The 12,406-nt window shown below is 43.7% G+C and overlaps 1 protein-coding gene across 1 annotated transcript in view; it reads left to right on the top strand.

The window, feature by feature from the left end:
• LOC147716780 (aflatoxin B1 aldehyde reductase member 2-like) overlaps nt 1–10,059 on the top strand; it is a 387,565-nt gene extending 377,506 nt beyond the window's left edge. Inside the window, exon 7 of the mRNA XM_086923731.1 lies at nt 8,068–10,059. Coding sequence (XP_086779857.1) covers nt 8,068–8,229 — 162 coding nt within the window. The 3' untranslated portion in view covers nt 8,230–10,059. The remainder of the gene's footprint in view (nt 1–8,067) is intronic.
• Nucleotides 10,060–12,406: the final 2,347 nt, after the last annotated feature.

Consider the following 12,406-nt stretch of genomic DNA (forward strand, 5'->3'; position numbering starts at 1 on the left):
TGCTTGATGCGTTGGTCCACTATTACATTGTTGTAATCCTAAAAAGGAAATGTCCGTGAGGAAAGACTGTGTCTCACTATTGAGCTTATCCTCACTATGGAGATTAAAATCACCAAGTAACAGGAATTCTTTATTGTGGCACACATGAGGGGCCAGTGCTTCCACTAATTCCTTGGACATATTTTTTAAAGGACCTGGAGGCCGATAAACTAAAGCACCTTTCCTACTATATTTGGGAGAGGAGCCAATCCTAAAAATCAACATTTCAAAAGATGGATTAGAATGTTGATCGATAACCGATATGGAGATCTCTTGTTTAAAAACAATAGCAATCCCTCCACCAGTTTTTATTGGTCGATCCAACCTGACAATTTTATAACCCTCCGGTATACCAAGTGTGATAGCGGGAGTAGAATGTGGTTTAAGCCAAGTCTCCGTTACAAAACAAAGGTCAGGTTTATAAGTGGAGATAAGATCCCATACCTCAAAGGAGTGCTTGACTAGAGATCTTACATTGCACAGCAAAAGATTTAAAAGAATTCCTCCCTGAGTGTTAACACCCGAAAGATTCCTAAAATCCGGCCGGGAGTCTTGTTTTTCTATTGTGAATTGAGTTCGGCACAACCTACATGAAAATGGCCCTTCCGGATAATAATTACACGATAACTTACAATGTGGTGTTAGCCGGCTATATCGTAAGTGCCGAAGGGACTTCGAGGAGTAGACCCGCCTAGGTTGATCAGTATCGGCCAGAGACTCCTCCATAGCCCCTAGCCACGTCCTGTCGCGGACGGGCGCAGACGGGCTTTTCTTCGGCGCTTCTTAGTGCTTATATAATAATACACATTTAAATTACAAACTGGAACCCTGTCCATATGTGCCTTAGCCTTGTCATAGAATGTGTAACCAACATCAGTTGCGGAAGAGAGGGTGGGGGTCGGAGAAGGGCAATCCAATCTTCTTATGATCACATGAGAACCTGCGCACCCTCAGTCCTAAAAAGGTTTGCCTCTTTATCGCAGCCAAGACTTGGCTCTTCCCCAGAGTCATCTGCGGTCCCAGTGGATTCCCATTCGTCAACCACCTCCCTCCACAGCGGTTCAGTAGGTCGATGACAAACACCACTTGCTTTCTCCCTCTGTAGTACCCTTTCCTCAGCCCATGCCCCGGGTGTGACAGGAGTCACCCATGTATCCAAACTAGGTCCCCTGTGTGATTTCCAGGCCATGGCCACATGTCGCTTGGCCAGACCCAGGGCCAAGTCCACAAATCTTGTCCCAACTTTCCTGGGGCCCAGCCTGCGCAAAAGGCCCAATAAACATACTGCAGGCATATTAGCAAGCATCCTAGACAGGGTCTTAAGACGCAAAATTGCCTTCCCTCAGAACCTTGTGAGCCCAAGGCAACCCCAAGTCATGTGACCAAAGTCAGCATCCAGTGCCGCATAGCAATGGCAACTTCTAGGCACCCCGCCATAGTCTGTATCCTATAAAGTGTAAGATACATTCTATAAGTGTAATTGAATTGTATGCATTTAAAATATGTGTTAAGAGAAACTGTCTGTGGATATGCAAGCACCCTCCCCCACTCAGCATCAGTCAAGTCCCGGCCAGCAAGCTCGGAGGGAAACCAATTGTTTCTTACCCAGCCCATTTAGAGCCTTGTAGAACCACGAGACCAGGTGAGAGCCCATTCCCAGCGTCAGGAGTAGCTGAAAGACCACATGCATGGGAGGCTCTGCTTCCGCAACACCCCACACATCCTGTAAGGCTGGGTACTCACAAACTTTCCCTCAGGGGCCAAATTTACAGCGTGGTTTGTGGCCAAGGGGCGTGGTCAGTGAGGTGCGGGGCTAGAGAAAAAAAACTGACCATGAGGTCAAACACAGGCCCCTGCAGTGGACACATTAGTCCACTGAGCCACCAGACCCAGCATACACACAAGCCTGTGTGTCTGTCTCTGTGTGTGTGTCTCTATGTGTGTGTCTCTGTCACTGTGTGTGGGTCTCTGTGTGTGCATGTCTGTGTGTGTGTCTGGCTCCGTGTGTGCACCTTTGTCTCCGTGTGTGTGTCTCTGTGTGTGTGTGTCTCTGTCTCTCTGTGTGTCTCATTTGGTCTCTGTGTGTCTGTATGTGTGTGTCTTTGTCTGAGTGTGTGTCTCTGTGTGTGTGTCTCTGACTGTGTGTGTGCCTCTGTGTGTGTGTGTGTGTGTGTCTGTCTGTCTCTGTGTGTGTCTCTCTGTCTCTGTGTGTGTGTATCTCTGTGTGTTTGTTTCTCTGTGTCTCTGTGTCTCTCTATCTCCGTGTGTCTATCTCCGTGTGTGGAGTAGAGGCTGCGGGAGAAGAGGAGTAGATGAGGACGTCGTTGTCAACACAAACCAGGAAGCTTCCCAAAAGGCCCTTTAAAAGTCAGCTGTGAAAACGCTTACAACTGACTTTTAAAGGGCCTTTTAGGAAGCTTTCCGACTGTGCCATGTGTGAAGTCGCAGAGGCCGACAGTAAAAACAGAAGATGGCTGCAAGAGCATACGTAGTGAATACGTATTTATTACGTATTCGCTACATGTGCTGCTGCGGTCATCTTCTGGGTTTACTGTCCGCCTTACTGGCAATGTAAAAACGTCATGGCAAGGTCCACGGGCCGCCAATGAAGGTCTGCCAGGCCGCTGGCCGTTCTGTGAGTACCACGGCTGTAGAGCATGAGTAAGCGCTTCCGTTTTCACTTCCCCCAGTGGCGGTGCGTTTTACTTGGATGTTGCTTTGTAAAGCTATGTATTCTTTTTGCTCCTGTAAAACATCCAAATGATCATTGAGGTCAAATGGGATTGTCAGCCACCACTGTGCTGACACTACCGAGGTCGGGTACCCACATTCTTACCCTGAACCGGAGCTCATAAGGTGTATGACCCCTGGGGATTTTCTTGGCTTGTTGTTAAGTGCCCCCTGGACTCCATATAGGTGATTGACCCAACTGCCACCTGAGCCTTATACCCTTGCTGTTAAGGACTGCTTTAAGTCACGGTTGTTCCTCTTGACTAACACATTTCTCTCATGATGATAGAGAGAGGAGTACCGCAAGGCCACACCCAAACTTCCCACAGCTTCTTTGTAAGCCCGAGAGCTAAAAGCTGGGCCTTGGTCGGAGCGTAGTGTGCCAATTGCGGATGTCCTGATAAAGACGCGCAAATCCTTTATAACTGTTAGAGCGTCAGCCGGGCACTGAGGCCAAATCCACATTAATCTAGAACTTGAATCTACTGCCGCCAAGAGGTACTTGTCAGCCCCGTCAGAGTGTAAGAGGCTGCTGTGATCCAAATAGATACATGCAAGAGGTTTGTCTGAGATTAATAAAGGTGTTGTGGTGGACGTGATGTGGTAGAGCCCTTGATTTGCTGGCAGATGTCACATTTGAGGACGAAGTCCTTGGTCTGTTTAGTTATACCTGGCCACCAATAGAGCTGCTGTAGTAGTGAAACTAGCAGAGATCCCTGCATGTGCTGAACCCAGACCCTCATGTGCAGCTAGTATTAATCCCAATGTGCGATCAATATTTTATATTACTGTATCCCCCACTCCTGGAATTCGAGCATTCAGAATGTTTTGCGCATCTAATTTGTAGGAGTACTTGAGTGGAAACCCTTTCGGCAGGGCTTAGCTGTTACGTGTGGGATTGACCGCTATCATAGTTGTTCTGCCTATTCTCATTCGAGTTTTAGCAGCAACTGCAGCCATGCGCACTGTTGCCTTGGCAGCCTCATCTATCAGTGAATTCCCTTCAACGTGAACGCCAACATGTTGATGACTCAATGTATGAATAACCTGAGCCCGTGGTAGACCTGCTTTCAGCTTTGTCACTTGTTCCCAGAGCATCTTGTGCTTTAGTGTGCAATCTTTTGAATCCCTAAATCCATTCTGGCTCCAATAATGTAAATATTTGTTATAGGACTGGACACAGTAAAATGAATAGCATGAGTGTGGGGAATTTATGATCCATATTTTGCAGTGCCAGTACAGGGCTTATAGTGCAGCCAGCTGCGCTCTACATTTTCCTAGACTCTGTGTGTGTTTTTCTAGGAAGAAACTTTCTGTCCTGCATGCGCCCCATTACAATTACGCATGCCGTGGAATATTGCTGTTTCGTATTTACGATTCAGAAAAGGGGTTGGTGATGAACAGAGTGTCTGAATTAAGCAGACCACTCTTACCCAATCCAAAGATCAGGGCTTGATCCATCACCGTTATTTATCTCACTGCACCATCCCAGCTCAGAACCTGGATATATGCAAATCAGTCTGTCCCTGGCCCAGTGCATCATGGGAACAGGGCAGACTAAACTACCAAGCCAATTCTTCACCAGAAAGGAGACAAGCTACCGGGGACCGGTTTCTGGCATTTCAGCCCCCCCTCTCCTCCCCATTTCTGAATCATTTTTGTCCACCATAAGCGTGGAAGGGTAAACTCAGATGTGAGTCCCTAGCTCATTGCACCATCAGGATTCAAGCAAGCCGGGCCGAAGACGGCTGAAATGCCAGAAACCGGTCCCCGGTAGCTTGTTTCCTTCCCAGTATAAGAATTGGCTTGGTAGTTTGGTCTGCCCTCTTCCCATGATGCACTGGGCCAGGGTCAGACTAATTTGCATATAGCCAAGTTCTGAGCTGGGATGGTGCAGTGAGCTAAAAAACGGTGATGGATCAAGCCCTGATCTTTGGACTGGGTAATAGTGGTCTGCTTAATTCAGACACTCTGTTCATCACCACCCCCTTTTCTGAATCGTTTCGTATTTACGGCCGGCTGGGCAGATCCATCGGTATAAATGATTAATTATATCGATCTAGAGGCAATATTTCACTAGGTAAAGGATATTCTTGTTCGTACTGCAGGAATGCTTTTGTTTGTAATGTAGAATCAAATCTGTAATCTACATCTGTGGCAGTGAGAGAGGTAGCCCACTGAATCCATTGTGGATGCAGTGCTTTAGCATTCGGAATACTTGCCTTCCTAATGGCCTCCAAGGTCGGTACCAGGGTTACAACAATTCGGTGTTTCACCTCTGCTAGTGTGCTCTCTCTCGCATTACAGCAGTCTCTACTGTAATTCATTGTCCGTCAGATAGATATCCGCATAGGACAATGCCTCTTCATCAAAATTGTGAAGTAACTATGTTACCCCGGCTGAAAACAACCCGGGAATCATCACTTTCTATACAGTGCTATGAGCAAAGTACATCTATTACGAAAAGCTTGAGGACTTATTCTTAATCAGCAAGTGGTGTAAGGTCTGTGTATTGTTGGGGACTGTCAACCACCTCTGGCTGGTAAGAAACATGTCTTGCTGGCGACTCCACCCATAACAATCTATGTGATGAGAATGGTGCTTCCCTGTAGACTCTTTGCTGATCAATGCAGGGGTGCAACACTAGGGAAAGGTCTCTAAACTGCAAGTGAAAGGGGTAGATTGTTACAAGCCACAATATTCCAATGGGGATTAATAGTTTATTGCTTGGATGCCCGCCATGAGAAATGAAGTGGATTAAGGAGGATATATTAATGGACACGTTATACTACGCACTCCAGTACGTAAGAAGGGTTCAAGAGGTATTGTGAAAGATGCCATTAAATACACTGCAAAATCATTCAGGAAGCTCATCACATACGCTATGAGAAGTAAGGTGGATGGAGTGTGCTCATTCACAAAAGGGGACAAGGAGCGCGCAAAGATCATTACTTGAAACTTCACACAAACACTGTAGCTGAATGATGAGGATGACCTGCTTAGTAACTCAGCTTATATTTTGCAGTATGATATGTATGGTGTATATTGTGGTCAAGAGCAGGCAATGGTGGGGGGTGGGTGAGTAATAGATCAGAGATCTGCTGGGATGGATGTTGTTACTATCATCCTATATCTGATTGCTATTGTGAGATATCAAAAGCAGTCATAGCATGTAGGTAGTTGGGACCCGCATTGGTGGACTAGAGTCCACCATTTGGCAGCGGTTGTGGCAGATCTCTTCCGTTATTCCATGACCAATTAGTTGGTGATGGGTGGTGTATTGCTGTGGACTGATAAAGTACTGGGTGATTGACTCTGAAACCTTGGTTTAGTAGTTTTTTTCTTTTTTTTGTTGGTTATTGGGATTACTTGTGCTCTCACAGAAACCATGCCATGAATTTACTTCATGTTCCTATAGGGTAGATTAAATTCATAGGAGTTATGTGTGATCTTTTGTGGGGCTACAGGCGTTCATAGATTGATTGGTAGCATTAGTAGAGGAGCGACTGGGGATTAATTATTGTTAGGGTGTGGGTGTATGACTTTTAAAGGAGATGTTGTGATCTTTGAGATAAGATGTGGGCAATTTGTAGAGATACAATAATAGTAAATAAGGCAAATGCACATGTGACTTACAGGAGGCGGTGCTGAAAGAGAAGGGGCATACAGAGGATGGGAAGAAAGACCAGTGTCATTCAAAGGAAAAAGGAGAGTTGAGGATTAGAAGTTGTAAGGCAAACTCACTGTTCGTACAAGCTGGCATCTCTTCCAGAGAGGAAAACCTGTTGTAGAACCTGCACTCAGGAGGACCGGCTCATTATTTTGGGTACACCCTAGGGGTAGGCGCAGAGCTTCATCCAGGGGGCAGAAGACTTGAGCCATCTTGGAATCAGGGAGAAAAGGGTAGGCTGGGATTGTTTTTGGTCAACCCCCCAGGAAGGCATGTAAAGTGAGTCCTCACCTCCTACAGGCCTCCACTTTACATGCCTTCCTGGGATGGGATGGCAAAAAAGTGTCACTCCTGGCACACAGTCCTCACATCCCTTCTGGAGTGAACAGAACAACAGCCATGATGCTCCCTGGACCCATCAATGAGAGGATGCACTGAAGACTGGACTGCTCCTGCTGAACTCAAGGGACTTACGAAGAAGTATTTGCCTGCTATGCCCACCTGTTGAAAGGTGTGTGCTCTGTGGGTAAACCTAAATTGTGATTAAGGTTCCCTGTTTTCCATTTTTATTGATTTTTACAGATAAATACAGACTCAGAAAACAGTGTGTTTTCTGTCTGCATTCGTTTTTGAAAAGTGGATAGATACAGAAAGTGTTGCTTCCTTTTAGTGACTCTCTGTGCTGTCTTTCATAAATTATAGGCCAGAAGTTGTGCAGATGGACAGCATGGGAAATTACGAAATAAGATGACATTTCTTTAAATAACGGCATATGTCAACATACATGTATGGTATAATGCTAATATTTACCAATAGATGTATTGTTATGTAATATTTGGCAGTTTAAATAGCTAAAACACGACAGACATTAAAGTATAAGTGCATGTCTATCAGTTAAATAAATATGGAACTGTGCAGTTTTACAACTTCATTTATACGCAAAACACAAAATAAATATGGATACATGCAGATAAAATTGCCCTTAAAATAATTATGGATAAATAGAGACGGAAATGTTAAAAAAATAATTACCATAAAACCGGAAGCCCTAATTGTGATGTTGGAAAGCAGTAAAATTAGTGCCTTTTAAAGGCCAATCCATTGCAACCTATTGCCAGAGACCCCATAATATGCTGTGAAGTGGAGAAGGAAAGTTACTGATACATTTAAAGACCCCTTCCCAGTCATCCGCACCAACGGAGTACAGAGAGTGCTTTGCAAAGGACCGCAGCCTTCACTCTGTAGTGGAATAAATAGGATTAATCGTACTTTAATAAGAATCTCTGCCTTCACACTGCAATCATATTGTATTGTGCAGATGCACTGGAAGGAATGATTGGGCTACTTTGCATTGTGAAGGATCCGAGCCCTAGCACTTAAGGGGTAAGGAAGAAGGTTATAGGGTCCAATGCTAGGAATCTAAGATTGTAAAGGTGAGGGATTGCACACCTGATGTTTCCAACCTATGCACTGCAGAAGATAAGGAGGATTCATTGCTAGGGAGCATGTGTGTACATTTGATAGGGAGAAAATAGAGAGGACACCCTGCAGTGGCTAAGTAGCGTGTATTATAAGTATTCAAGGGCAGAGTTGTAATCTGATACTAACTGTCTCTTTCTCCTCACTAGGGAGAATGTGGAGACGCTGTGATTATTGGTATGTCCAGCATGGAGCAACTGCTGCAGAACCTTTCAGGGGTGGAGGAGGGTCCACTTCTCCCCGGGGTGTTGGAAGCCTTCGATCAAGCCTGGAACCTTGTGGCACATGATTGCCCCAACTACTTCCGCTAGTCAAGGCAGTGAGCCAAGAAGCCCTTAATCCTGTCCAATCAGTGCAACTGATCACCAGAATAGTGATTAGCTTAAGTACTGATTCACATAATTAGGTGCCAACATTGAAATGAGGTTGTGATGAAATGTAATGAAGAACAGGCTCGAAATGGGCGCAAGTTCCCTTGTTTATATATAGCGAACTGCCAGCCAAGATTGTCTCTGGGATCCAGCTGGGTTTAACTGAGCTCTGTGTTCGACTTGACCAGTGGGCACCTATGGAATTGCAGAACACGTTCAGTCCTGCCTGACAGTAATAATCAGCAAGTACCCTATGATCTTGGTATACAAAATGATGGAGACCACAGCTTTGAAGAGAATTTTGCTTCTTGTGTTTGCATTTGTCAGATCCATAGAACTGCCCGAAGCATGTCAGCACTGGATGAAGAAGGGGGCACAGAGCAGTTAGTGATGATAGAGCAGTGCCACTGAGGGAGGGAAGATGGAATCTGATAATGTGTTAAACCACTCTAGGCAGAGAGCAGTCTGGCAGGCTTGGCTAGTCTCTGTTGTAAGATATGGCTTGCGTCCTTTGCTGTCAGCAAGATGTAGATTGGGTACCTGGGGTGAAGTTAGTTATGCTCAACGTATTCACACACGGTGTGCTCTTGGGAAAGTTCAGTTTCTTGGGTGCTTGGGATTCAATTTTAAATTAGACCCCAATTCTTATAGCGAAACCTTAGCATGCAACCACTTTTGAGCCTCAGCAGTGACAATTCATGCAATTATCATTTTCTAACGAGCACCGGAATTGAAGCATACATTTAAATAAAGTAATGTTATATTCCATCAATAGAGTTTGATAAATCCCTCTAGTTATAAGAGCAAGTTATATTCATTTATTATTTGCTATTTTTATTTTTCAGCTGTTCTTTCACCACTTGTTGACCTGGTGGGTAATGATGGCATGGTAAATACATGTACTGTCTCTTGACTGACCATAATCTAAGCTTTCTCAATTTCCAAATTTGTCTTTATTTTTGTTCAGTAGTGATTTATTGGTTTTCTTATGCATGTACATTAACAAACACTGCAATCTAATGTATCCATTTCCTAAGGTTTTAAAACGTAAACGTCTGTGGGAAACTAACTGATTCCAGAGATAAAGTGGGCTAGAGGTGAGCCAACAAAGAATTTTAAGGAGTAGTTAGAGGAATGGAAGGATCCTTCCTAGTACTGCCTATGCTCACTCTCTCTTCCTCAGAAAGATCAATTTTCGTCTAAGATGAATTTTTGCCCTACAGCCACCTCTAAGGAAGCTCCAGAAAAAATACAAATCTGTTCCGGTAAACACTCCTAAGAAAGGCTATTCAGTTCCATACAAGATGCCTTTTGTGTATTCACATATATTTCAAGTACATCTGTAGCACTGATAACAAAGTCAGGTACTCATTCTGTTGGATGATTTATCGCCTTTGCAGCCAGGCGTTTACTGCCCGTCTCCTCTGACAATCACTGAGCGTTTACCTAAATGGTTTCCTAATTCTTTTTCAAATTTGAGATCCCAGACTTCTTGTACACCTCCCACTATCCCGAATAATTCTTTACAACTGTATCAGCATGAACTGGCAAATCTTGAGATTTAAAATCTACCTACATGGTAACCAGCAGCATCTGAGCAGATGTCCGCACCTCCATAAATCCATTGTATGGATGGCCACATTATTTGCATTCCTGGCCCGAACATTTGATAACTTGTTATTACGATCCGAAATGATAATCCATCAGCATGCATTTTTATCTGTCAAAAATGCAATATTATGACGTTTTTGCAATAAAAAATTGAAATTATGAAGAGTGCTTCTTGTATTTATCAGACTAAAGTTCCCATGTTATCAAACTCTGTAACCTACTTCCCTTTTTAGGTTTCGCCTGCACTGCGATTGCAAAATCCCTTATAAATAAAAAAATAAGAGAACCTAAAAGGGGCGTAGAGCTTACGCATTCCTTTCTATTGGCTGGCTAGCAAATTACTATTATTCCCTTGGTTTTCATTGGCCAGCCCCCCACCGTTGCTTCCTCTTCCTGTTTTTCGGCCCTTCTGCTGAGCATGTACCAAGTACAGCTTCTGGCCTTAGTCCAGTGTCCTTTTCCTGGCCGCAGGCTCCTCCAGATACTTAAAAATATATATATATATTTTGGACGAGCACTCTCGCATACTACATGTTTATGCCGTGCATTCCTGCCCTTCTACAGCGCTTGTTTAGTTTTCCCCACCCTCCTCTCACTATCCATTGTTGATGCTCTCTCCCACCTCCTCGCCTATCCCTTGAAGCTCCCTACAGCTCCCCTGTGTTTACCACCATAACTACGGTCTGTTCTTACTGTTCCCTCGTAGCTTGTTTTAGTTGACTGCTTTGAATCATCGAGTAAACTTTGATTTAATAAAACAGGGCCTTCTTATCACAAGGCATGGGTAAATCCCTGGCGGAGGAGACAAATACAAAGTAGTTAACACATTCCCCTTGCTTGCTTTTTAATTTTGGACAAGCATTCAGTAAGAGTGTATGTTTAGGCTGTACATTCACGACTTCACCTTCTCCTCCTCCCATCTTTCATTGTCTGTGCTTCCTCCTTGCCCGTCCCGCACTGCTGTCTAACATTTAATATGAAAAAAAAGCATTTACGACAATAGGTCTTGTATAGGCGAAACTTATTGGCTTTGCCAATGCTTGTTAAGATCTGGTGATACATATTTCCCCATTCCTGGGATTTTCTTATTTCACCATATCGTGGGTTGCCTCTTACACAATACTGATGAAATGTTGCTACTCCGTGTTGTAACTGGAGTACTTCAAGTACGTGTCGAGTCTCAACTTCATCTTTACAACCAATGCAGTTTTCATTTTCACATGTTGTAATCAGCATAGAACAAATCTTAGAATATTCGACTCGCCTGGTTCTACTAATACATATACCTAACTTTAAAGTAAATACACCTTGAATGTGCCTTATATGATAAAATGTTTGATGGATGTATTTACAGGACAGTCTGTTGTACACGTATGGAGCTGCAGTTATCAGGATCAAGAGGAAAATAATTTTGGATCACCATTAATAAAGAATCTCTTGTACTGAGGCAGCCACAGCACGTATAAGCAACTCAATAACTTTCTCTCCTCAAAACCCACTGGCATCAAGGGTATGTTTGACCACATCTGGGAGTGTAGACATACTATCACTTTCCGTTCTCCTAGGAAGAATATGACGGGAGATAATGCACTTTCCGGACCTGCAGAATAAATGGGTCGCGACAAAACTCTTCTCTTGGAGGAATGAGAAGCAGATTTCCCCTTTCAAGGTCTTCACTACAGGATACTCTTTCCTGGAGAATTGCTAAAATGCCTCCAGAGACTAAGAGTTTGCAATCTAAGTTTTAATTTTCCTCTGAGTTGTTGGTCTCTGGCATAATATGAACTGTTGATCAATTATTCAAGAAAGGAAAACACGAGACTTTTTAAACATTTTATTATAATTGATTTAAAGCAATGAAGGTTCAGGATTATATTAAAGGGGGATATGTGACAGGGTTTCGTTTGGAGGTGGGCTTGTATTTGGAGTATTTAAATTTATTTTAGTCCAAGGCTACTCAACAAGTACAAAACAAGTAGTCCAGGAAGGAGTTTGTGGTTATGCAAAATAGATTTTCCGGTTTTAATTCTTCGATAGGACAGGAATCACCTCTGCTTTTTTGCAGCTATCCAGAGTGGCTGAATGTCTAGGCCAAGAGGATGTGTGGCAGCGTGCTCATTTTCCTGATGATGCTGGAATGGCTTTCCTTTTGGAGATTCATGTGGTTTTGATTTCTGAAAGAATTTGTGAATTGTTCCTGCAAATAGCACTGTTCAGTAGCTCTCAACCAGTTTTTGGTTCAGTTGATGGCCTCATCATGGATGCCTAATGAGTATAGACCTTGTGTGTAGATTTACCCTACATGTCCTTTAGCAAGGGTAAGGTAACTGAGAACGATGTAGGCTTATCCTCCTAAGGTCGCAACAAAACCTCATCTAAACCAGTCTCTCCAGTTGCCACCATTCTTTCTGATTACACATCCATTTTGTTGGTAGAAAGAATGGTGGTGTGAGGAGGCTGCGCACACACAGTATCAGAAAAAAGCTTTGGTCCCTACATTTTCAAA

The sequence above is a fragment of the Lissotriton vulgaris genome, chromosome 5, assembly GCF_964263255.1.
Source record: "Lissotriton vulgaris chromosome 5, aLisVul1.2, whole genome shotgun sequence".
NCBI classification, from domain to species: domain Eukaryota; kingdom Metazoa; phylum Chordata; class Amphibia; order Caudata; family Salamandridae; genus Lissotriton; species Lissotriton vulgaris.